At 41.9% G+C, this 27425-nt stretch overlaps 1 protein-coding gene across 5 annotated transcripts in view; it reads left to right on the top strand.

Moving 5' to 3' along the window:
* The window catches only part of POU2F1 (POU class 2 homeobox 1), a 178913-nt gene extending 152503 nt beyond the window's left edge, over positions 1–26410 (top strand). For all 5 annotated transcript variants that reach the window (XM_036076745.2, XM_078077920.1, XM_036076748.2 and 2 more), the window contains 3 exons: positions 10466–10808; positions 11487–11575; positions 14841–26410. In XM_036076745.2, coding sequence (XP_035932638.1) covers positions 10466–10808; positions 11487–11575; positions 14841–15151 — 743 coding nt within the window. In that variant the 3' untranslated portion in view covers positions 15152–26410. The remainder of the gene's footprint in view (positions 1–10465; positions 10809–11486; positions 11576–14840) is intronic.
* Positions 26411–27425: the final 1015 nt, after the last annotated feature.

Here is a 27425-nt window from a genome sequence, read left to right on the forward strand (position 1 = left end):
GTGTTTGAGAGTGTATAGTATTTAGCACTTCAACGTAGTACGCAAACTGTTGGTGGTTGGTTGCTGTTGTTTTGGGCACTAGAAAGTGAAAATCCGGCCTTAAGGAACTCACCATCCACCCTGCCTGCCATCATCTGTTAAATTATAAACTAAACTTTTCCTTCCCAACAAATTATAAGTCATATTATATTAGGCCTAAAGATAACCATCTTTTGCAGAACAATTTCTTATAGTTCAAATAGAACTTAATAGAATGGGTAGCTTTGCAGATTTTCTACAGATGTGGCAAAAATCTGAAACAGAAGGTAATTTTTAGGAGATACACATACTCAAAACTAGCTAAAAATTTTCAATCAGTTTTTGATGGTACTAATTGACCAGTGACATTTTCCGGAACTCAGTTGCTCAGCCCGTTTATGTGCATTTAATTATAACTGTTTTCTAAAATGTTGGTAACTGGGGTGCTTTGGTGGGTGAGATGGTTAAGCTCAGGGTTTTGTTTGTTTGTTTGTTTTAAAGATTTTATTTATTTATTTAACAGAGAGAGAGATAGCAAGAACAAGAACACAAGCAGGGGGGTGGGAGAGGGAGAAGCAGGCTTCCCGCTGAGCAGGGAGCCCAACGCAGGACTCGATCCCAGGACCCTGAGATCATGACCTGAGCTGACGGCAGACGCTTAACGACTGAGCCACCTAGGCGCCACTCAGCTCAGGTCTTGATCTCAGAGTTGTGAGTTCAAGCCTCCCATGGAGCCTACTTAAAAACAATAAATAAAAAATAAAAATTGAAGTGTTGGTAACTTTTTTGGAATGAATTTTTTCTTCGGTTCTTAAAAAAATTGAACATCATCAGAAACTCAAATAAGAAAAATAATCACAATGAGCTATTTTTATTTTGCCTTTAAATCTTTTATATATATGTACAGTTCTAATAGTGTTTAGTGTGTCCCACTTTTTTTTTTTACTTCTTATTTTATAAGTGTCATCCCCTGTTATAGTTTTCACATTTCTACTTTTGATTTGCCCTTATTGTATTGAATGGTTGTATCAGAATTTTGTAAACATTTCCATATAGTGCCATCATGGCTCAGTTTTACCTAGAATGACCAGCTTTTTCAGTTTGAGTCCTACAAATCTTACCTCCCAAGAAACCCCTCAGTCTCTGAACCACATAACTGGTCTTGCTTGTTCAATATTGTATCCTTCATGTCTAGCACACCACCTAGAATGTAAGATACTCAGTAACTAATTATTAAAGGAATGAAGTTTTCCTATTATAAATAATGCTATAATGAGGACCTTTGTACATACTTCTTTTAATTCTTTATTTTTATGTAATTTCAGATTTACAGAAAAGTTATAAGAATAGTTCAGAGAAATCCCACATCTCTTCCCTTAGATTCTCCAAATGAGAAAATCTTATGTATTTGCTTTTCTCTCCTTTTTCTCTTTCTGTTTCCCTTTCTGTATATGTGATGTTTTTCTGAACAGTTTTAAGAGCAAGTTGTGGACATGCTACTTTATCCCTGTGTCATTGTGTATTTTCTAAAAAACAAGAAATTACCACGTATAGCCAGAATACAGTTATCAAAAATCAGGAAATTAACATTGACTCAGTCCTAATATCTAGTAAAAATTCACATTCACATTTTGCCAGATGTGCCAGTAATGTCTCTTAAAGCAAAAGAAAATCTTAAATCATGCATTGCATTCAGTTGCTGTGTCTCTTTAGTCTTCTTAAATTAGGGACAATATGAGTCTTGCTTTGTATTTTATTAGGACATTGATTTTCTGAGGAATGTAGCTGTTTATTTTGTAGATGTGTTGTCTGACGTTTACTCATGATTAGATTCAGATTATGCACTTTGGGCAAGAAGACCACGGAAGTGTGTTGAGTCCTCCTTTGTGCGTGGTATGGACACACATGCTATTGATTAGTCCCACTACTGGGGGTATTAATTTTGATAATTTTATTAAGGTGGTATATGTCAGGGCTTTTCATTGTGTAGTTATTATTTTACTCTTCACAGCTCGTAAATGGGGAATTTGAGACTATACAGATATCCTGGGTTTTTTGGTTTTTTGGTTTTTTGGTTTTTTTTCCCAAACCTTTGCCCACTAGTGTCCATTGATGATTTTTGTATGGATCTATTATTATGATTCTCAAATAATTCTATCATTTCTTCTACATTCATTAGTTGCCTTTCAACTGTAAGGATGCACTTTTCCTTTTCCCCTATTTATCTGTCTATATTAGTATGGACTCAGACATTGTTTCTATATTCAGTAAATTAGAATCCTACTATCACTTTTTATTTTAATGTTCAAATTGTTCTTCATTTTGCCAGTGGGAGCCCCTTGGTGGTGGCTCCTGTGCTTTTTCGACATGTCCCTAACATTCTTTGAGTGCTTCCTTATTTTTTGGCACAAGATGTTCAACCTCATCTTAAAGTTTCTCTGCTCCAGGCCTAGAATCAGCCATTTCTTCAAGGATTCCTAGTTCTTTTTAGTGAGGAAAGGTATGTAGACACCCAAGATCTAGATGCATTTATTGATACTGTGTTGTCATTGATGCTAGAACATCTCGATAGAAATATACATACATTAGTATGTGTGTTTGGATAGACACATGTAAATTTATTGTTATTGCATATCTATATGCATTTTTCTTTATCTACTTTTATTAAAATCCATGAGTTCATACTGATATCGCCAATTCCAGCCCAGCACCGTATAGTTTATTCTTTTCTATCCATACCTTTTTCCATATGTTAACTCCCTTCACAGTGACAATGAGCAACCTGGCTCCTATTATCAACAATATCGTTACTTAATTGCTCAATCTATAGCGAAAACAAAGTGGTTTCAAAATTGCTAACCCATGCCTCTAAACAGAAAAGGCCTACTAATTTGAGTTCCATGTTTGTTTAGAGTTCTTGTCTTTAACCTGAAGGCATAAAGTCCAAATTCTGTGTTCAGAAGTTGTTTGGATTAGTTATTTCTCTATCCTCTTCAGTGTAGTTACATTATTCATTTGAAATTCAGTTGGTTTTGCTTGTATTCAGTATTAGTGTTCTTCCTCTCATCCTTGTGATTTTTTTTTTTTAAGTATATGAGATAATAGCATATCATCAAACATTGGTTTCAAAAGTCAGGACTGTACAGAAAGTTCTCTTCAGAATAATGTCATTCCCTTCTATTGTAATTCTCTTTCTCTGACAACTCTAAGCTTGGAATATCCTCAGGGCTCTGTTGAGGTGAGTAATTCTCACTTCTGTCATAGTTATCTACTGTGTCCTTCTGGACTCAAGTTGGTTTCCCTACTACCAAATTTCAACCTCTTTCTCATTTCTGCAAGTCTATCAAAATCTCAAGTCCTCTGGTATCTGTCCCCAGAGCTCTTACTTCCTTTTTTCTTTACCATCATTTGGAATAGGATTTTAGAAATGAAGAGGAAAAAACCACATCCTCAGTTTACCATCTTCTAAGAGAAATCTTGTCTTCCTGACACAGTTGCTTTTATTTTCCAGTATTTAGCACAGTGCTTGGCACATTATAGCTCCCTGGTAAGCTTTCCTAGAATAGATATAAGAATGATCATGACTGTACTGCTCCAGAAAGATAATGTGTTCTGATGTGTCTCAAAGACAAAAATACGACAGCCTTTAATAATCTCAATTAAACATGCTCTGCCCCAATCTTTTTCCCCAAAACATTGTTTCATAATGAACCATATGCAACCCCATACCCATTAGCAATCCCTCCCCATTGACTCTTCACCCTACTCCTGGCTGGTCTACTCTGTCTCTATGGATATGCTTGTTTTGGACATTTCATACAAATAGAATAATAAATTATATGGTCTTCTGTGTTTGGCTTCTTCCATTTAGTATAACATTTTCCAAGGTTTATCCATCTTGCAGAATATATCAGTACTTCATTCCTTTTTTATGGTCGTATGATATTTAAAACACATTTTGTTCATCATGGACATTTGAGTTGCTTTCAGTTTTTGGCCATTTTGAATATTGCTGCTATGAGCATTTGTGTGTCGGTTTTTATGTGGACATGTTTTCAGTTCTTTTGGGTATATATTTAAGAATGGAATTGGTGCATTATGTGGCATACTGGAGTATTATGAACAACTTTATGCCCCCCAAAATAAGGCAATTTAGATGAAATGGATAAATTCTGAGAAAGACACAGATCATCCAAACTCACTCAAAAAAAGAAAACTTAAATAGACTTAAAGCAAGCAAAGTAAATGAATCATTAATGTAAAGCTTTTCCAAAAAGAAAAGCTTAGGTCCAGATGGCTTTAGGTGTGAATTATATCAGATACCAAAGAAGAAATAAAGTTAATCTTCAGCTGTCTCTTCCAGAAGGTAGAGGAAGGACAGCTCATTGTATGAAGCCCATATTACCTTGATCCTAAAGCCAGACAAAGATACCACACACACACAAAAAAAATTATAGGCCCATATCCCTTATGAAAATACACACAAAAACACTTAGCAAATTTTAGCAAATCAAATCCAGTAACATACAGAAAAGATGATACATCACCACCAAGGGGGACTTATCCCAGGAATGTAAGGTTGGTTTAATAATAACTGAACATCAGGTAATGTAATACACCACAGCAATAGAAGAAAGGACCAGAACTGCAGGATCATCTCAGTAGATACAGGAAAAGCATTTGACAAAATCAACACCCATTCATAATAAAAACCTAGAATAGAAGAGAACTTCCTCACCAGATAAAGAATAAAGAGCATCTATTAAAAACCTACAGTTAACAGCATACTTCATGGTGAAAGACTGAATGCTTTCCCCCTAAAATTGGGAACAAAGCAAGCTCTTGTAGACGAATTAACATTGTACTAGAGGTTATAGCCAGTTAAAGGGGAAAAATGAAAAACATCCAATTTGAAAGGGGAGAAGTTAAACTCCTTATTTGCATTATTCTGTATATATAAAAATCCCAAGGAATCCGCATAGCAACAAAACTACTAGGACTAATAAATGAATTTAGTGTTGTTGCAGGATACAAGGTCAACATATAAAAATCAATTGCGGGGGCACCTGGGTGGCTCAGATGGTTAAGCATCTGCCTTCGGCTCAGGTCATGATCCCGGGGTCCTGGGATCGAGCCCCATGTCAGGCTCCTGGCTCAGCGGGGAGCCTGCTTCTCCCTCTCCCTCTGCCTCTCCCCCTGCTCCTGCTCTCTCTCTCTCTCTATCTCTGTGTCTCAAATGAATAAATAAAATCTTTAAAATAAAAAAAAATCAATTGCGTATATACTATCAGTGAGCAGTCCAAAAATGAAATTACAAAAATAATTTTATTCACAATAGCTTCAAAAAGAATAAAATACTTGGAAATAAATCAAACAAAAGAAGTGCAAGACTTATACAGTGAAAACTGCAGTTTGCTGAGAGAAATTAAAGAAAGTCTGAATAAATGGAGATATTCCATGTTCATGGTTTAGAAGACTCACTATTTTTAAGATGACAGTATTCTCTGAATTGATCTATAGATTCAGTACAATTATAGTAAAAATTCTAGCAAATTTTTTGCAGTAATTATCATGATAAACTCATTCTAAAATATATATGGAAGGGACCCAGAATAGCCAAAACAATTTTGAAAAAGAATGAAGTTGGAGGGCTTAAATACCCTGATTTCAGAGCATGGTGTAAAGCTATGTGATAAAAAGTATGCCGCCAGCATGAGGACAGACAATAGTTAACAGAGCAGAATTGAGAGTCCGGAAAGACACCTTTAAACTTACGCTCTGTTGACTTTTGACAGAGGTACCAAAGCAATTCAGTAGCAAAAAGATACTCTTCACCAAATGGTTCTGAGACAATTGGATGTTCATATTCATGAAGATGAATTTAGAGCCTTTCCTGATACCATGCACAAAAACTAGGAAGGGATCAAAGGCCTAAATGTAAGAAATAAAATGTTTAGAAAACAAATAGAAAATCTTTATGATTTCGGGTTAGGCCAAGAGTTTGTAGATACAACACCAAACACAATCTATAGGAGGAAAAAAAATGATAAATTGGAATTTATCAAAAGCAGAATCTTTTGTACTTCAGGAGACATTTTAAGAAAATGAAAAGACTCCCACAGACTTGGAGGAAACATTGTAAATCATATATCTGATAAAGGAACTGTGTCTAGAGCATATAAATAACTCTTACAATTAAATAGTAAAAATAGGGGCTCCTGGGTGGCTCAGTCGTTAAGCGTCTGCCTCCGGCTCAGGTCATGATCCCAGGGTCCTGGGATCAAGCCCCGGGTCAGGCTCCCTGCTCGGCGGGAAGCCTGCTTCTCCCTCTCCCACTCCCCCTGCTTGTGTTCCTGCTCTCCCTGTGTCTCTCTCTGTCAAATAAATAAAATCTTTCAAAAATAATAATAATAAGTAGTAAAAATATAAACAACCTCATTTTTAAAAGGGCAAAAGATTTTAATACACATAATGCCAAAGAACATAGAGAAATGACTAACAAGCACATGAAAAGATGCTCAACCATATAACTCATTAGAGAATTGCAAATTAAAACCATATATATGATTTCATACTCACTATAATATGGCTATCATCAAAAAGACCAAAAATAATAATTGCTGGCCTGGAACCTCATGCATTGCTGGGGTAATGTAAAATGATACAGCCATTTTGGAAAAACATTTTGGCGGTGTCTTTAAAAGTTAAATGTAAATTTATCATTTTGGTAAGTCCCCAAGAGAAATGAGCGCATGCCCACACGAAAACCTTGGTACAGATGATCAGAGCAGCATTATTCATAATAACCAAATACTGGAAACAAGCCAATGCCTGTCAACTGGTGAATCCATAAACACGATGTGGTCTACCCAGGCAGTGGAATACTTTCCAGCCAGAAAAAGGAGATATTGATTTGTGCTACAACATGGATAAACCTTGAAAACAGTATGCTAACTGAAAGAAACCAGATGAGAAAGATCACAAATCGTATGATTGCATTTATGTCAAGTGTCCTGAAAAGGTAAATCTATAGAGAGAAAAGTAGATGACGGAGGAGGGCTGTAGGTGGGAGAGGGGTGTGACTGCAAATAGGCACAAGGGATCTTTTCTGAGTGTGGTAGTGTCATAAACTGGGTGTAGTGAGTGATGATTGTACAACTTTGTAAATATATTAGAAACCATTAAATTTTACATTTAAATTGGGTGAATTTTATGACATAAATTATAGCTCAAAAAAATGTATTTCCTAAAACAAAAGATGAGGCGGGAAGTGAAAGGATGTGCCAAACACTCTATATTCTTGCATGTAACTTCCTAGTAACCTTTGAGATGGGTGATGGCATCTCATTTTGTTGTTGAGACATTGAAGCTCAGCAAACATCAGTTCTCTGATCAAAGTTGCCCAAGTAATTATGTTGCCAAGAATATAAGGCATAAAGTGTTGATTAAAATGTGATTCACTGGGGCGCCTGGGTGGCTCAGTCGTTAGGCGTCTGCCTTCAGCTCAGGTCGTGATCTCAGGGTCCTGGGATCGAGCCCCACATCGGGCTCCCTGCTCAGCGGGAAGCCTGCTTCTCCCTCTCCCACTCCCCCTGCTTGTGTTCCTTCTCTTGCTGTGTTTCTATCAAATAAATAAAAAATCTTAAAAAAAAAAAAAAAGTGATTCACTAGGGTGCCTGGGTGGCTCAGTCAGTTGGGCGTCTTTTCTGCTTTCAGCTCAGGTCATGATCCCAGCGTCCTGGGATCAAGTCCCACGTCAGGCTCCCTACTCAGCAGGGGGTCTTCTTCTCTTTCTCCCTCTGCCTGCCACTCCTCCTGCTTGTGCACTTGCTCGCACTCTCTCTCAAATAAATAAATAAAACCTTTAAAAATAAAATGTGATTCACTAGCTAGGAGAATTTATTTGAAAATTGCTAGTGCTCACATGACATAGTCTATTGAAAAACACCTGGAATGTGGTTGAAGGATGACAACCAGAAAAAACACCTGGGAGTGGTTTCTGGAGCCATCTCCTAACCCAGGTTCACTTTACTGCTGAGGATGACTGGGACTTTCTTTGTATACATAGGGGATTTTAGGAGAGTGACACTGAATGGTCTGTCCGAAAGTGGCAGTGGAGAGCGGGAAAAAAGCCTATTTTAAATAAGTCTTTGACCTCAAGATAAGGGGTCTTATGGAAATGGACAGTTTCAGAACTTCGACAGGGAAGTAGTGCCCATAGATAAAATCAGGGTAGATAAGGTGAGAAATTAGGCAAGAAAAGATTGAAAGTACATTGAAATTTCTTAGCAGTACAAGAGAAATGAGAAAAGACGTTTGCCTTTCTAGGTAGAACGAGAGGCAGTTCTTACAGGTGTCAAAGTGGAAGAGTGTGAATCTGCCCAGCACAGGACCCAGCACAGCATCAGGGGCTCAGAGATACAGGGTGATCAGGTAGATTTAGAACTGAAACAATAATGCAGCCGTGACTAATGATACCCACACAGGTGTAGTTGTACTTAGGGACAACAGCAATCAGGAGGGAATTTTATCTATTTTTGAGAAGGGAGAAGGAGGAGTAAGTGGTCCCTTTTTGATTAGCAGTGAGAAAGATATGTTTATGGGATTCACTTTGTGCAGCAGTCCGGGGGCAGGAAGAGTGGAGTCAGTACTGAAACAGATGATGTCTGATGTCCTCCCAGCTCCATGATGTGTGAAAGAAACACTTCCTTAGAGTGAAAATGAGAAGAGAGTTGAATTCTAGATGTTCTTAGTATAGACCAAAATGTTCGAAAATAGATTTTAGGAGGACAAAACTGAATTTTTTAAGAGAGAGTCTTCTTCAGCTTAGTGATAGATTTTATCACTGAAAAAGTGATCTCTTACGTAAGGTCTTTGTTCCAATGTGTTTATGGATTTGAAATGTTTATTTTGATCGGTCTAGTTCTTCTGTAATGTACCAAGTCTTTTATACCTCACAGAAGTATTATACTGAAAATTTATAGATGCTTTTTGTCTTTTTGAGTTCTCTGTCCTGAGAAAATACCACTTAGGTTCTACTTTATATGTATATATGGTTGGTGATAGCCTAGAACATAGTGAGTTTCAGTAAATTAAGTTCCAGCTGGTGTAGGCAGCCTGTGTTTGTGATATGTGGCGTTGACTGAGAACTGACAGGAGGGCCGGTACCATACTGCCTTCTGTAAATAGCGTCAGAACTACGGCTCCCGGGGACAGCCGAATTCTGCTTTATGGCAGGTGCTCTGTCCTCTGACTGCCTTATGAGTCGTTTCTACTTTGGGCAAAGACACTACATTCTTTTTGTCACGCTTCCCTTCGTGACTCAACAGGCCTAACCTCTAGACCTGTGCTGGCCACCATGTGGCAGGCACTAGCCACCTGTGCTTTTTAAGCACATATAACGGGGCTAGTTCAAAGTGAGATGTGCTGTAAGTGTAAACTATACACCATTTTCAAAGACCTAGTATGAAAAAAAATACTTTTTTGAGACTGATTGCATGTTAAAATGATAATATTGTGGAAATAATTTAACCTATTTCTTTTTTTTTCAGTAGGACCACTAGAAAATTTTAAATCACGTATTTATTATGTTTCTGTTGGACAACATTGATCTCGAACATTAAATAATTCCAATGAATGTGTTTTAGTTTTCAGCAATGATATTTATGTCAATTAGTTGTTTGTAAACAAACGTTTGTTGTTCTCCTTACAACAAAGAGAAGTTTAGCATCTTGTTTTTTTTTTTAAGGTCTCTCAAATAATTTCCTAGAGCTTCATTTTTTTCATGCTTTTATGAGATTCATAATATCCTTGTCTGTTATTGTTTCCATGAATAAGAAAATGTTTACAATAGGTTTTTGAGAGCTGATTTTCATTACTGAATGGCTACTTAAATTTTTCAATGCAAAGAAGGCATCTAGACATAGGCCCGTAGTTATTTTTGTACTATTTCTCTAGATGTTATTATTGACATGTTAACTTTAGAGAAATATGTAACTTTTAGTTTTTCTTACCTTCGTTGTTTGTTTTGATTTTTCTATAGAGACTACTAAAATTTCTGATTGAAAATGCTTTTCAGAAGCAAGGATTGTTTTGCTTTATGTTTCTTCCCCAGACCAGTTGTATTCCATAGTTACAGCTTCTGTGATTCTTTCTTTTATTTTTTGAGTAGGAAACTGGAAATAGAAATCTGTGTTCTCTGTTTCTTCCCTGGCTGCTTTATTGCACTTGCCTCTTAAAGCAGGTTCATGGTTTGGGTTCTAAAATGTTCATTTCCATAGGATTGCTAAACTAGGTTAATAGAAGGACACATGTAGGGGTTATTGGATGGTAGATGACTTCGTCACCATTGAGTCGAGAGTGTGGCTGAACAAAGACGGTTCCGGTAGAGAGACCCCCCACCCCACCCCCCACCGAAGGTCACGTTCTCCTCTGGTTCTCCCCTCAGGCACCACAGACAGCACGTCCAGCAACACTGCCACGGTCATTTCCACGGCGCCGCCAGCTTCCTCAGCCGTCACCTCCCCCTCGCTGAGTCCCTCCCCGTCTGCCTCAGCCTCCACCTCCGAGGCATCTGGTGCCAGTGAGACCAGCACAACACAGACCACCTCCACTTTGTCCTCTCCTCTTGGGACCAGCCAGGTGATGGTGACAGCGTCAGGCTTGCAGACAGCAGCGGCCGCCGCCCTCCAAGGGGCTGCACAGCTGCCGGCGAATGCTGGTCTCGCTGCCATGGCCGCCGCCGCGGGACTCAGCCCGGGCCTGATGGCGCCCTCGCAGTTCGCAGCTGGGTAAGGAGCCTCTCGCCCTGGTCACCTGAGCAACAGCTAGGAGCCCTCCCTGGAGCTACTCATCGGGGACACTTGACCACCCTCTTAAGTGCCCCCTCCCCCCGAAAAAAATCTCTTTAAAGCCGTCATCCGTTTGGCACAGGTGGCTCTGTGGTAGCGCCGGGGCCTTGGTCACAGCTAGACTTAAGTCTCTCACTGCTATTTCCAGATGAAGACGCAGAGCTGATCTGCCTGAGTTGTGGGGCCAGGAAGACAGCCCAGAATTCTCCATTTAAACTCTCTCAGCTGTCTGCTCTCTAATTCTCAGACACAGACAAGAGATAGAGTAGTTAGATCCCCAGTTTTATATTATCAAACATATCAGGATTACTTTGTAAATACATTCCCTTCTCTGGCATTCTTTTGTTTTGTTTTGGAAAAAAGAGAATGACGTAATTCAAAGAAGAGTCAACATGACTGTGCAGGTTTTAGGTTCTGTGTGGATCATACCCTTATTTTGCTTTTCACAAGTAAGCATCAAAGAAAGCAGTAAGAAACCTTATTCTCATAAGGAGAGTAACAAATAGTTCCTTATACTGCCCCAGCCGTATTTTCCTTTTTCTTGTCCTTTTGGGTATATTGTCAAACTCACAGATGTGCCTACCTTGTAATAAAGTGACTGCTCTTTTGGACTTGCAGAGGTGCCTTACTCAGTCTCAATCCAGGGACCCTGGGCGGTGCCCTCAGCCCAGCTCTCATGAGCAACAGTACACTGGCAACTATTCAAGGTCAGTAGAACTTTTCCCCTTACTTAGCTCTTTTTTTTTTTTCTTTTTAATGAGGGAAGTTTGCTTTGCTAGATGGGAAGAGAGAGTTGAGTTGATAATGCTGACTAACTTGAGGACCAAGAAAATGTCCTTGTAAAAAAGCTTTCTACAGCAGTATAGGTGTTCGTTTGTAAGAACAGGAAATATGCTTAGTTTGTAGTATGGTAAAAAAAACCAGGACTCTATGCTGATACTTACCTTCTGTGAATAGACATGGAGGCAGAATTTCCCCCTGATAAATTTACCTAAGTAGACATCCAAGACCCATCTCCAGGTAAACTTGACCAAGAAAAATTTGCCAGTCCCTATCCCCACCCCTAAGAGAGACATGTATGAGAAGGTCCCGTAGTGAGTTAACCTTGAAGCACATTAGGCAGACTTCAGGAGTACTTTTCATTGTTAGGTTCTGCCCTTTGTATATCCCCCATCAGTACAGAACATACATTCTCTTGGATTGTCTCTTTTCCAAGCCCAGATGGGTCTTTAGCATGCTATCCAGTCTAAATCCACTCATTCCATGTAGGGAAGGGTTTGCCTTGTTTGGCTTCTGAGCTTTGTGTCTAAAGATGCTATGTTATGTGATTCAGGAAGACAATTTGAGACATCACTATATTAATCAGAGAATTTTTTTTCTTAAAATTTAAATGGTTTGTACTTACATGAGAGTTCCTAGAGCCAAAAATAAGCTGTTAGCCAACCTCAATTAAGATGAATGTTTCATGAATGATAATCTCTACAGTATACTATAGAGAATATGAGTTACAAATCTAAGACATGACTTAGATTACTCTTTCTAGGGTTCCTGGACCCAATTCCAACATGTCCTCCCCACCCCAACACCAAGCAATTCTTGCATACCAGCAGGGTGTCTGAGAGTTCAAATTAATTCTGATCCTGTCTACCTAGAGATAGCATCAGATCCCACAGGTTAAGAGTTCAGTCCTATAAGACTGCTCCTGTTTCCCCTTCAGACACCGGTTGTAAGCCCAGACTATTATTACCTGTGACCTGACCAGTTACAGATTGAAGGTTCCAGCAACCTCTTCCTTAGATTGATTCTGTTACTTTGCTAGAGTGGCTTACAGAACTCAGGGAAACACTTGCTTATGTTCACCAGTTTATTAAAGGATATGATGAAGGATACACATCAACAGCCAGATGAAAAGATACATAGGATGAGGTCCCAAACAAAGCAATTTCTGTCCTTGTGGAGTTTGGGGCCTGGCTCAGTGGCAGGTAGAAGTATTCCGGTTCCCCAAGATTGGAAGCTCTCCACAAATGACCCAAAAGCTGTCCTCTTGGGTTTTTACAGAGGCTTCGTGATATAGTCGTGATTGACTAAGTCATTGGCCCTTGCCTGATTCAAACTCCATCCCCTCTCCCATCCCATGAGGTTGGGGGTGGGACTGAAAGTTCCAACCCTCTGATCACGTGGTTCGTCCTAGGGGTAACCAGTCCCTGCCCTTTGCGGGGGGGGGGTCCAAAAGTCACCTTCCCTGATATTAAGACACCCATTTCACCATTTTGGCTCTGAAGCGTTTTCAGGAACTGTGGATGTAGACCAGATCTATCTGATAAATATTAATTTGGTCACTCAGATGACTGAATGACCAAATCCATATTTCTTATAAATCATTATATGACAGTTACCTTACTAAGCTATTAGCCAACCTCAGTTAAGATGAGTGTTTCATGAATGATAATCTCTACAGTATACTATAGAGAATATGAGTTATAAATCTAATTCATGGTTAGGGCTGTAAACCTTTTGTGATGCAAGGATTTCTTTTTGGCGTAAGACTTGTGATAAATCACTTTTTCTCTTGTGTGAGGGTGTACCTCTGGGCTGTAGTGATCCTGCAGAGGCAGATGCCTTCCCAGGGCACAGCTGACCTTAGAACGAGTACTGTCTGGGAAGCCCTATGACTGTTCTATGACAGGAAGCCTAGAATCTCAGAAAACGTCAAGCTGCACCAAGTCTCGCTGATCTGTGCTCTTGTATGACCAGGTCCGAAGTCAGAGACCTTCCCTTCAGTCCCCCTCGCTTTCTTTATATATTATGTAAGAAATTAACCAAATTTTTAATGCCATTAGAAAACCCCTCAAATCTACATGTGAAAATGTGGTTATATGGGTGGGAGGAGCTTGGAGGGGTTGTCAGAGAACAGAAGATACTCAGTCAAAGTTCACCGATAGCTTCTGTGGAGCGGCGACAGACAGCGTCACGGAGAGACTCTCACTCGGAGAGCAAGTCCCAACCTTAGCAAGCTGCTCTGGGCCTCCTGCTGTCTTCCTCCTCCCCTCCCCTCCTCCTCCTCCCTCTCCCCCTCCTCCCCTTCTTCCCCCTCCTCCCCTTCCTCCCCCCTCCCCCCTCCTCCCCTCCCCCCTCCTCCCCTCTCTCTCCTCTCCCCTCCCCCTACTTCTCTGTACAAGTCGTAGGAATCAAATGTGATGCCTCAGCAAGTGACACAGTAACCACACCTTACATTTTATTTGGTAATTTATAATGATTTTAGAACTGAAGCCATTTTCAAAGCTGGTTTTCATCCTGTACATCCTTTTTTTTTTTTTAAGATTTTATTTATTTATTTGACAGAGAGAGACATAGTGAGAGAGGGAACACAAGCAGGGAGAGTGGGAGAGGGAGAAGCAGGCTTCCCGCTGAGCAGGGAGCCCGATGTGGGGCTTGATCCCAGGACCCTAGGATCATGACCTAAGCCGAAGGCAGACGCCCAACGACTGAGCCACTCAGGCGCCCCGTACATCCTACTTTTAAAAAGTGCTCAAATTTATGAATAATGCCAGTTAGTTGGCAAAAAGCTAACTATATTTTAGTGCCCCAGTCACTGTACCTAGTTTGCCTTTTGAATGAACATGTAAAATCAGCAATCTTCATTAAAAACAAACTGATCGGACTTAGTAAATACTCCTGGGAGGATGAAGTCCTCTGGGAAGTTGAGGCCCCAGGACGCAGCGTGACCCCCCCCACCTGTACTGCTTGTGCTCGTTAACTTCGTTAGAATACAGCTGTTCAGGCTCTTCCAAAATTATCAATACACTTCAGTTGGTGACAGGCGAGCGCTGGGATTAAGATAAGTCAGTTAAGGGCTGTACTTTTTCCACTTGGGTTGTAGGAAAACTCAGTACATTTGATGTGCTACTTGGCTTCTCTAGGATGGTTTTAACATTCTCCTTTCTGCCTGTTTGTGGGGCGTTTTGTCTGTAGCTCTTGCCTCTGGTGGCTCTCTTCCAATAACGTCACTGGATGCAACTGGGAACCTGGTCTTTGCCAATGCAGGAGGAGCCCCCAACATCGTGACTGCCCCCCTGTTCCTGAACCCTCAGAACCTCTCTCTGCTCACCAGCAACCCAGTGAGCTTGGTCTCTGCCGCTGCGGCCTCCGCAGGGAACTCTGGACCTGTAGCCAGCCTTCACGCCACCTCCACCTCCGCTGAGTCCATCCAGAACTCTCTCTTCACAGTGGCCTCTGCCAGTGGGGCCGCCTCCACCACCACCACCGCCTCCAAGGCACAGTGAGCTGGGCTGCACGGGGCTGCCACTGGCCTTTTCCACTCGCGGCACGATCGGGCTGCCAGCCAGGCTGAGACTGAAAAATGTGATTGGCTTCCTCTTGCCATGTTTCAGCAGCAAGGGAAAGAAGGGAGAGAAGGAAAAGAACGCATACCAGGAAAAAAAAAAAGGATGGAGACAGGACAACATTTGCCTAATTTTGTAATAAAACACTGTCTTTTCAGGATTGCTTCATGGATTGGAGAACTTTCTAACCAAAAATTTAAAAAAAAAAAAAAAGCAGAAACAAAAAGTCAAAAACAAACAAAAAAAGAAGTGAAAGGACTACTTATCATTTCCAGCAGTCATGATGACAAGTTAAGGTGGGTTACCAATTCCAATATAGGAAGGGGATTTCTTGTTTGTCTAAATTTCTTTTTTCTTAAAAAAAAAAAATCATTTTTATGGGTCTGTTGTACAGGCCATTAAGTCATAACAAGGTGTTTATAATCGTATCAATTGTGTTGGGGGTTCCTTTCTTAACTGGTACAATTTAGGCAGGCCTGTATTACTGTATCTCTATTATTATTGTTGTTGTTGTTATTGTTTTTTATATATATATATAGTTTGGACATGTTTATCTCTTGCTCCTGGATCCTATTTCAGTGAGCTCCCACACTGTGGGGAGGGAGGGTTTGGGGGTAAGGGGAGACTTACGTTCTTAACTGCGGGGAATGTTCTTGCTGGTTTCCTTATCCTTGATGACTCTTACAGAGGTGCTAGAAAATTATTTTCTTTTGCCACTTATGCAAGAGGCTTGGTGCAGAAGCTGAAGGCAGTGTGTGCAAACACTCCCACCCCACACACGCCCCCTCCCCCCATCAGGTGGTGCCTTTGGAGCACTTTTGTGTAGGAAGGAATTCCTGCTGAACTGTAGCTCTCACTCACCCCAGATCATTGAATGACCCTGAGGCCCAGACCCTGCGGTGCCCTGGTGCTGCCTCTGCAACTTCCCATGGGGACGGCCGTGCGCACGGCAGGGCAGGATCTGGGCCCGAAGAGCAAAGACTACTGCAGACACCTGACTTGGTGGTTCTCCTGATTTCTTATCTCCTGAAAAATGCTCCTACTGTTGGTGTGTTTGTTTGTTTGTTTCCATTTTGTGGAAGTTTTTCATCCAAACTTCCTTTCATTTACTTGGCAAAGAGCGAATTGACTTACGGAAATTGGGAAACTCCGCCCTTCTTTTGTTTTCTGAAGGAACTCCACTAGACTATTGCCATCAATTCTGTATTCCCAAAGAGGTGTGATGAGAAGAGTCTGAGGCTACCACCTTTTCCTCTGGCCGCAGGCTTCCTTTTCACTGGACGGCGCGTAAACTCCTCTAACCCTGAGACGCTCCTTGCTTCCCTGACTGGAGAATGCACTTACTAGCTGGGCATGGGGTCTTGAGAACCTTTGAAGGACTTTGAGCAGGAACTTTGCACACACCTCAAGTGTCTCCTTGGTTTGTTAGTGATGCTCCAGCTAGGTAGGTCACAATGGCAATACCCGTCTCGCTATACAATGTAGAAAGTGATTAGCTTCTGGAATTGTTTTCAGGGTGTTTCTAGACTATGTAAATGAGCCCATGGAAAGGAAGAGTTTATGGAAGTAGATGAAGAGGAATGAGGCTAACTTGGAAATTCAGTTCCCCTTTCTGTCAGCATAGTATGATTACAATATCTGTACCAGAACATTTCCCAGAAGACTGGATCTCTGCAGTGTGGCTCATCTGAGTTCCCCTTCGTCTTGGAGGTCAGGGTTCCCATTTGGTGTCTGTGGGTGCTTGCTTATGTCTCTGGAGGCCCAAGACTGCACTTGCCCCCCCCCCTTTCGAGCTGGGGTCTGAGAGAGGGTGTACAAGTCATTTTCATTCTGATTGCTCTGCTTGTGTCCCGGAAGGGAGCTGGGAATCTGTATTTGTCTCTTCACAGTGTTGGGAAAGGCAGTGATACAGACACGGTGTGTACGTTTCTTTGTGATCATCTAAGTGGGAGACAGGCACCTTCATATTAAAAGGCCAGAAACATTTTTAGTCCCTTTGTTAGTTTTTCTTTTGTTGCTTCTGTCTTCCTGTTTTATTTCACGTTGTATTTAATTATCAACCTAAATTTCCTCTTCTCACCATTCACCTTCCCTAAAATCCCTCCAAAATCAGTGAACTGCAAGCAGGGAAACTAACAAATGTCCATCCACCTTTTTTATGTGTGGTGTGTTTTTGTTGTTGTTGTTGTTGTTGTTGTTGTTGTTTTAACTAAGCTTGAACCAAAGTCAATTTTTAGCAAGCTGCTGTACTAATGGACTAGTTTATAACGTGCATTTCAGACACATTGAGGAGATAGATGCTACTGACAATTTCTTTTTTTCATTTGTCTTTATTAATTTTATATAAAAGTTGCTGCTTGTTTTAATCGTTTATGTTGGTAAATTGTAATATCCTCTGGGCGGACATTACCTTGATTTTAACTAGTTTATGTAGTTGGGTGTGTAAATAGAATGGTAGTGTCAGTTACAAGTTTCTCTCCTCTCCATATGGCTATTTCTCTAATGTAGTTATGTTTAATCTTTTATCCTGACTTGACATCTCTAACTTTGGTCTGTGCAAATGGTTTTAGGGCCATCAGTAATACTCTGGCTGCCCATTGGAACGAGTCCCTCCCCTGGGAGTGGTAAGTTAGGAGGAAGGATTCAGGGAGGGAAATGCTGAGACCCACCATCCTGGATTAGAGGTTATAGCATTAATTTCCCAAAGTTGCTACCAAAGGAAGTGTGGAGTCCTCAGGGACTCAAACCCAGTGGATCAAAAGGAAGGGCAAGGAAAGGCTGTGCTTGTTTGTTTGTTTTCCTGTGTGGTTCAAAAGATGCTCCCTCTCCCAAATCAGATTCACCAACAGAATTCAATATTTTAAAAGATATTAAGCTTTAAATGTCAGTACGATGGTCTTCTATTCCCTGCCCTGTCTGTATTCTCTAGTCAATCTGGGATAAGGGGATTCTGCCTTTTTGTGTGTGTGGATCACTTTATGAGGATAAACCTTAAACCAGCATAAAAATATGTGTTTAAAAGAAATAAATCCTTAGACAAAGGTAACTTTTAAAAATTTTTCTCATTTTTTTCTTATTTAAAGACAAACTGTAAAATGAAAGGTACATTTGTACATGTACATATGAAACACTAAAAGACTTTGTTGATGGGTGTTTAGTTTAAAATCACCTCCCCATCACCACCCCTAGATATTCTGCTGATCCTACTGCTTCATGACCCAACCTTTAGTCCTTTTTTACTTTATATTTTTTTATCATCTCAAGAAATGCTTTTTGAATTGAGTGAGTCTCCTAAGCTGAGGTCAGACTTAACTTTTAACCCCCTTATATGGGAGAGTCTAGAAATTAAGGGGGCCATTTGATCAAAAAGAGGTGTTTGGTAGAGTTTTCTGCGTTTCTAAGCGGATGGGCCAGATAGGTCATCATAACTCATTGTACATTCTTCTTTTCCCCCCCCTAATGATTATGCAAATTTTATTTCATCCCTGAATTTGGTGAATACATATTAAACCAAAGACTAATTCTGAATGCATTTATAGTGGTACTATATTTGCCCATGGTAATGGGCCCTCCCTCGGGAGTGGTGAATGTAATTGAATTCTGCTTATCACAAGCAGCGCATTTTGGTCATGAACTTTATTTATACCCTGTATGAATCTGAAGGACAGAGCAGAAAGACCTAGAAAAGGGCTTCTCATAGGAACAGTATTATTGTTCCTAATTTAAGAAATAAGTTGAGTGCTATATTTAAGTGTTTCTGAAATTATATAGGCAGCTTTTTAGAATTAAAAAAAATGTTCATCTCCATTACCTGACACAGTACACACTTCCTTTTATTTATTTGATAAAGACCAATACCATCCCAATTTACTCAGCTTATTACTCAAGAAATGGAACCAAAGGAATCCAACTTTCATTTTGTGTAGGACCATACCTATCTGTACTTCATGGTGGCATTATTAGAAATTAACAATCCTTTTTTTTGTTTTAAAGGGAAAATAAGGTTATAATTAAAAGATTTTTAGTGAGATTATCATGCCATTTCGTTCTATATAATTCATTCATTGTTGGGGGAAAAAAGCACAATTATACCTCTTTTTTATATTATTTTGTCCTCTCTCATGTAAATGGGAAGGTGGGGGAAACCTAGTCTAGATTATCCAGAAGCACAGACATTGCTTGGCGCAGTATTTAAGGTCAGCCCAATCTTTAACGTTAAATTTTCTATTTAAATTGCTGGGGGGAAAAAATAAATAAATAAATTGCTGGGAAAGCTGGGTACATTTGCAGATACAGGATATCTTTGCAGATTTTTAAAGTTCTAACCCCTGAGAGTAAACATTGCAATTAGTGTATAACAAACACTTGGCTTACAGAAGAAACTCTTTGTAGTTCACAGTCTAAAGTTGTTCCCGTCCCTTGTCATCCTCACAAAACTTTCTTCGCCAAGAAAAAAAATAAAACCCGTTGAGAGAGGAAGAAAAGGGAGGAGGGCTGGTGGGGAGAAGTCCCCAGCACCAGGGCTGGCGGCAACCTTGACGGTGAGGCGCACCCCTCGGCCTCCTGCTGGCAGTACACTTGGGGCTCAGACCCCTTAGGGGCAGCCCCCAGGTCAGTACACAGCTTGGTAACCTCAGTTAAAGAAGAGCCGCAACAATTCAGTATGAGATTTTGGCCAAATACTTTCTCATTAAATGAGCATTTAAATCGATGAATTTAAAGTTTATTTATTCCTCAAACCATGATTATTGATAGAGCTGAAAATGTTAAAGAGACCACCAGTGCTAACGGAGAAAATGACTAAAGTCCTGAAATTTAAAGTGATTCCAGCGGACAAGAATTGATGGATGACTTTGATCATAACCATTGTGAGTGCATGTGTGTGTGTGTGAGAGAGAGAGAGAAAAGCCTGTCATGTGTGACATTGTTCACGTAGTCATAGCCCTGGCCATTTTGAAGTCATTTTCCATCTTAAAACATATTTGACGACGACACTATAAAATGGTAAATCTTTCTTAGCATTTACCTTCATTTTTGAGAAGGAAAAAGAATCTTTTGCCATTCTTTAAGAAAAATAACTTAAGATCCGCTATTATGCAGTTTTGCATAATGGTGGACACAGTACAAATGTGAGCTTGGACAGGAATAGGATAACTAGACTGCTTTTATCATTAAGAGCTGATACTAATCCTGTTCTGCCTCATTCTTTTCTTAATCCAAAGAGATTAAATGGGACACCCCTGAGACTTCCAGGAAGATCTTTGAAAGGATTTCATTAGGAGGGCAGGGAAATACGTTTTTTCTCAGATTTGTCCAGTTTACACCCAGATTTCCATATGGTTTTTGAGCTGTTGCTTTCTTCTGATCGTCCTTATCCATGAAGCACTTAGTTCCTTGTTTTGGCTTTTCTATTCTTGGCCTTTTCTAAAAGCAGTAACTTGGGTGAATCTTACTTTGATTCTGTGACCTGGAGCTCCTTTCCCTCTTCCTTCTCTTCCTTTTCCTTTTGAATGGTGATACCTTAATCTGTGAGGGTAATGCTGGTGGGTAACAGCTAGCTTCTGGCACCTTCATAAAATACCTCAGTATAGCTTAGCATTGTTGCAGACCTGGTTTTAATCTAAAAACCAAATAAATAAAAAGAAGAAAACTTTATAAATAGTGGAAATAATCCTAGCTGTAGCATTTAGTTGAACTGATGTTTATTATGATTGATAAACATGATCGATGCTGTATGTATTTGGGATCCTGTTTATAGGTTACAATTTATAGGGTTAGGGAGGGTTGGGGTGGGGAGAGGAGAAGTTGATTATGTTAGAAGGAAAACGTTGCTCATGTGTGTTTGTTTTTCCTTATATCTGTCTTGCCAAAGGAAACTTAATTATCCCTGGGATGGGTTTGGGATTCATTGGCCTCTCTGTGGTTAGACCTGCATTGTAGTGTGTGGTGGTGGCTTGCAGGTCGCACATGGGTTGTCCTGGAGGTTCAGGGTCCCCTAAGACATTTACATCCCTTCCTATGGTCGCCCTTGCCCCCAGACCCTGCCATCCTCTCCTAAGGATTCATTACCTCTCTATGTAGCAAGAGCTTAGGCAAAGGACGAATGTGTGGATATCTGGGTGTGTGGTTGAGAGATAGAGGCAGAAGTGGACATGCGCCATTTAATTTGGAGAGGAAAGATGAGTTCGTGATGCATCTTAGTCGAGGGAAATTAAAGCAAAACAGGTTCTTTTTGTCACCCTCTGTCATGTTATTGAATGTTGTGCTAGTAGCCCAACATTTTAAAACCCTACTTCCTTTTTTCATACCAAGGCTAATTCTGTGTAGACCAAAAAATGCAAACAGAAATAAAACCAAACCAAGCAGTTGAAAGCCAACCTGCTTGCCTCACACGTGTGCTAAGGTGTGACCTTTAGGGATTGGTAGGTTGCTGAGATTGAGGAGAGTGTTGTTCTTGGTGGGAATGTTGAATGAGAAATGATGCCGGCGTAGGAGAAATTGAAGAACCCTTTCTGCCCAGACAGACAGACAGTCTTGGCTCCCCACGTTCAGATATAGACTATATCTCCAAAAAGGTTATTTTTAAATAAACCATCCATCTCACAGAACTTCAGTGGGATTTGGTTTGGATACCAAAGACACTGCTATGTCACTGTTTATTCTTAGGTTTTCAAAATAGGCAGAGAGAATAGGAGTTAAAGGCTGAAATTTGGAAAAAGCTGTACCTATGTCTCTTTTCTTTTTCCTCTCCTCTCCTTTCTCTCCTCCCTTACCCCCTTTTTGAAGGAAGTCTTGTTGGTTATCCTGGCTTTGGAAAAGAGATTGATTTAGTTTCACTCTGCTGGCTCTGTAAAGATGGATAGAGTTGCTCAGTGCAGCCGTGATGTTCTTAGAATTGCTGGCAAACTGGGGGGAGGGCAAAAGATGGGGGGTAGAATTTTTTTCTTCATTTCCCTTTATCTAACACTTATAAATAGAACCAGTACAGTCTGTTTGAGTTCAGATGATACCTAGACGTGCTATCTCTGTTCTGTCACTTGTAAGGGATAAGCATTTTCAAGAGCAGGATTACATGGAAAACCAAAAGACTTTCCTTTACTCTCCCAGGGAGCTGTATCTTTCCAAAATGGTTTTATACATGAGTTCTAGGGAGTTCAGAAGTTTGTTGTCTTGGTGTACTATTGGTGGGACACAGAAAGATGGGTCATTTATTGCTGTCTTGATACTCTGTCAAGAAATGATCAGGTTGCAGAACTTCATGAAAGCTTTACTAATAATCTAATTGTTCTGACGTTATGTAAGAGTGGTATTAATCTTGTGTGACTTTCAAAGCGCTAGATAGGTTTGTAAGTAGGTGATAGGGATAGTGAGGATAAGAGCACTCGACACAGACGTTACGGAAAACAAGGTGTGCGTGAGGGAACACCACCCGGAGCGTGGAAGTGAGCCTCCCCAGGCTGGGGAGGGAAGGTGTCCCTGCATCTGCCCGCTCTGCACAGGGCTTTGTCACCTGGCACCACCTTCTGGTTCAAACCCAGGACACTGTCAGCAAGTTCAGACCCCAGAAGTAATTTACTGTAAAAAAACATTGAGGTCTGCTGCAAAGTTCCCCCGTGTTTTCTCAGTTGACCAGTTCATCCTTGTTTTGAGTCAGCCACAACCTTAGAAAGCAGCTCTTCGGGCTTCTTTCCTGACCTGGCAGCAGCGCTGAGCTCCAGCGTTAGACCCCGAGGGCCGCAGGCGGGCAGCCCGAGAGAGTGCTGTGCGAAAGCGGCACATCGCCACGCTTGTTTTCACACTGGAATCTCCTTCGAGTGACACAGTGAGAAAGGACAGAGCCCAGTAGGGGAAGGGCGCTTCCACCGAGCCCTCCCAGGCTCTTGGAGGCTGACAGGTAGGCGGTTCTGTCAGGAAAGGCCGTGCGGCAGGTGCGCGGGGTGCCGCGTCCCTGGTTCGGGCCTGCCCAGGTCTGCAGGAGGAGGCCCGGACTTCCCTAAGAGTTGAGTGGACTGATCCCAGCCTGGGTGTATTGGAAACCACCAGCGTGGGGGGCGGGGGGCCGGGGGCGGCGGAAGGAGCAGAAGGCTCGGTGGTCATACTACAGGTTGGTTCTCTGCAGCGTCCGTGGCGGGCTGCCCCTGAGGCAAAGGCAGAGGCACGACGGACTTCTTCCAGCTCCTCGCCTCTGCCTGCGGGAGCGCATGTGCAGTACTCGGTCCCCGGGAGGGGGTCTCCCTCTCCCAGGGAACAGAGGTCGCCTCCCGCACCGGCCCGTAGTTCCGGGCCCTTGCTCCCTGGTAGTGGCTGAGGCTAGGTGAGCAGGTGTGGCGCTGCGGCCCACCTCAAGTCCAGCAGCTGTCGTATACCTCATTTCAAACTCATGATTGAGTAACTTGCTTTAACTTTGCTAAACCCTACAGAGTTGCCAGGTCTGCCCTCCCTCCTCTAAGTAATGTTGAACTCTGGCCTATAGCATCACGGGACCTGTAGCCTAGGGTGGGACCTCCTCAAGCCTCTGAATGTCGCTGCTGAAAAGCTACTGCAAACCGAGGGCAAATTGCAATCTTCTATTTCTTTTCGTTGCAAGGGGTCTTCACAGGTCTCTTAACATCGGCTTTCCCCGCCACCCTGCCTTCAGGGGCTGGCCCTCTCTCCACGCCCCCACCCCGCCCCACAGGTCAGATTTCCCTGGTGGGGTGGAGGCCGTCCCCTTCCTCTCCGAGGCCTCAGGGTTCTGCTTATTTTCAGGACTTTGGGTGGAAGGGAAAAGACACCAAAGGCTCCTTTAAGCTGACTGCTGCATACACATTTCACTTTTTTTCCTTTGACATGACCAAAAAAAAAAAAAAAAAATCCAAATATTTAAGTTTTTATTATTAATATTATTATTTGACAATCTTGTATCCAGTGGGCTCTCTAGAAGCTGCATCCCCAGCCCTTTCACCTTTTCTTTGAATGTAGTTCCCAACCTTCGATTCCCACCCCCAATGTTGAAAGAAAGCTTTGCCAGGTCTTAATACTGCTGCTATAAGCCAGGGGAGGGTGGTTTCTTTGTTTTGTTTTGTTTTGTTTTTTAAATTTCCAGCCAAAACCAAAGATTCCTTGATGATTGTATAAACTCAAAACAAACAAAAAAACCAAAGAAAAGGGAAGTCTTCAGCATCAATCCAGTCTGTGGCGTCCTGGCATTTAGAGGAGTGAGGCTAGGGGTGGGGGTGGGGGCCTCTGACCCATGGTAAGGGCAGGGGGCTCTTTTTTCCATGTTTTGGGGTTCGCAGAGGTGTATCCTCAGTAGCTTTGGCTCTGGCCAACTTGTGAATGTGCCGTGGAACAAACTGGCATTTCAGATTTTCCAAAGCAGTAGACAAAACGCCGTCACCATGCTGATCTACCGGACAGCAAACCACGGTCACCGCGGGGGCTTAGCACAGGGACTGGGGGGCTGGGGGCTGGGGGCTGCCGCTGGACCGCTGGACCCACAGAGTGGGGGGAAGTTGAAGACACTGGTGCAGGCCTGGCTGCTCTGCTGGGTGCTTGGACCTCTGGGGTCATGACAGTGAGTACACGCCAAGGTGCCCTTCTGAGCCTTTTCTCTTTTCCTTGACTGGAATTGCTTGGAAGTGGCTGTCCTGTTTGTGAGAAAACATGCAGAGGGGTTACCATGCTTTCCATTTCTCCTTGCTGTAGTTCGTTTCCTTTGGCAGCACCACTGTGCAACTATGCATTGTGTCTCACCACCTTTGTGCTAGGTAGATGCCTGTGACTTTTTAACTTGGGGGTGGGGGCGGGGGGGTGCAAATGAAGGAACTTTTTACATGGATCTTTTTAATCTCAGTTGATTGGGGGAGGGGGGTATTTGGTTCTAGGGTCATACAAGCTCTATCCCAAAGCAAAATCCAAATGTTAATAATATTAGCCTGATGCAGATACCAAAGATGATTTCTTTCCTGCAGAACCTTAGACTTGTGTATTAAGTACGATTACCCAGCACTTGCATTAGTCTAACCTCAGTAATTCCAAAGCTTAGATGTATATTTTGGTATATTTCTGGGATATTAAAAAAAAAAAATGTCGTTTAACTTCTTGTTTGTTTCAGTGTAATGCTCTTAAAGTCATAGCATGAAAATAACTGAACTGTCCTATTCTTAGTAGTTTGAAATAATAGTATTTTTGTATGTTTTGGGTGTGTCTATGTATGTATTAACATAACAGTTTTCACTGCCTAGGTGTTCATAATAAAAAAGAAAATGAAAAAGTTCTGAGTGTACATAATATTCAGTAATAAACTTCCACCAGGTTCAATTTGGATTGCATATATGCGGATTACTGTTCCCAACGAGGATTTTGTTTTGTTTTAAAGAGACAGTGATCTTGTTTTCCTAAAGACTTCTCTCTCTCTCTCTCTATGTCTGTCTTTAAATATCTTAACTCTCCCTCCCCCTCTTTTTCTTTTCTTCCTTTTTTTTTTTTTTTTTTTTTTTTAAATATTGATTCAGGGGTGTTTTTCCACTGTTGTCAAGGGAGAGTCATAAGGGGTATTGGCCCCTTGGCCTCCCGAAACTTTTTGTTTTATGTACTTAAGTTTAAAATGTGAGTTTGAGTTCTCTTTTGTGGAAACTTAAGATGTGGTGTAAATGATTCTTTCCAAAATCGTCCAGCAGCTTTAACGAGGCAGTGACAGTTTCTGAGTAGTTGGTTGGGCGTCCTTTTACGTTTCTCCTTAGATCCCCGTGCAGTCTGGGTGGCTGCTGCATAGCCTGCCCCAGAGTGCCTGCTTAGCCATTTCCCCTCTGATAGGGGCGTTTTGTAAGAATCTGCTGATAACTTGGAGTTCGGGGGACCTTGTTATCTGGGCCCCTGGGAAACACACGTTTTCTTGATTTCAAAAACCCAAAACACAAGCAACTTTACATTTTGGGGAATTAGCTGATGTGCCTCCCAGAGGCCTGAGGGAGGCGGTGGGGAATATGAGCGGTGCTGTCTCTTTAAAAGTGCCCTTTATATGATTCCCCCTCCTGGGGCCTCCTGCAGGGGCTGTAGGCTTGGGAGAGATTGCGTAGGTGACAGTGAATCGGAATGAAACGGTAGATTTTGTGTAGATGCATTTGTCTGCTGTAATTTTTATATATATATTAAACTTACTGTAACTGTACAGTTCGTTTCTGTTGTAAAACATCATTAAACCATTTTCCAAGTGTTTTCACATTGTTGGAGTTTCCTTGAAATTGTTGTGTTGGTGTTCTGGATGCTTCCCGCACAGAGGGTCACGGAAGCCTTCCAGTTTGTCTTTTCCGGCAGGAGCTCCCAGGAGCCCCAGGCCCCCTGAGCATCTGGGTTCCTAGCCCACGCCCACCCTGGGTCCTACTGTGCGTTTCCTCCTGTGCCCCTGGGGGGCGCTGTGACCAGCACACCTCTCCCTCCCCAGCCCTCAGGGTTTAGGGGGGGCCCTGATTCAAGTAGCAGTAGTCTCCTTCACACCCCCTGGGCTTTGTGTGACCAAACACACGGGCCCTTGACTAGTCCTGCAAGAAAACTCCAGAGCTCCCATTTCACTTGTGTCTTTGACGGCAGACCTGGCATTGAACTTGACTTTTCCGCATTTACTGTTTACACTCTTGTGCCCCTCCAGCCTTCCCTGCCACATCCTGAACACCCACTCTCTGGGGTTCTCTGAAAGAGGCTAGTCCTGGACTTGGTGTCTGGTTCTCCTGTCGGAGAGCACACAGCTCGGCTTGGCTTAGCTCCCTCCGACTTAGGCTAGTTCACATTTAGTGTCATAATGCAACCTGTTGTCTGAGCATTTGACTCTTAAAGTGAATTCTCCCAGAGAGCAAACCTGAGCTTGTTGAAGAGCTTTCGGAGGCACTCCTGTCTAACTGGACTGAACCTGGCCCTGTGTGCCCCGCGGAGGAGGAGACGGCTGTTGTCTCCAAGGCGCTGGCCGTCCCCTGCAGGGCCCAGGGTGGGAAGGCAATACCGGCTCTTCTGTCCCCTGCTCCTGCCTCCAAGAGCCCCTCCTCTGTTACCATCCACCCCTTCTTGTATTTATAGCTTGCATGTAAGTTGGGGGCTTATTTTTAATAGAAATCCTCTGGTAGAGACAGTGGCACGCTCACTAGCATGGGAAAAACTTGAGAAAGCAAGACCCGTTTGTCAACCCTAAAGAACGGGGATAAAGTACTGATTAGATCATTACCCTGCAGTCCTTTTCTAA

The sequence above is a fragment of the Halichoerus grypus genome, chromosome 7 (genome assembly GCF_964656455.1).
Source record: "Halichoerus grypus chromosome 7, mHalGry1.hap1.1, whole genome shotgun sequence".
Lineage (NCBI taxonomy): Eukaryota > Metazoa > Chordata > Mammalia > Carnivora > Phocidae > Halichoerus > Halichoerus grypus.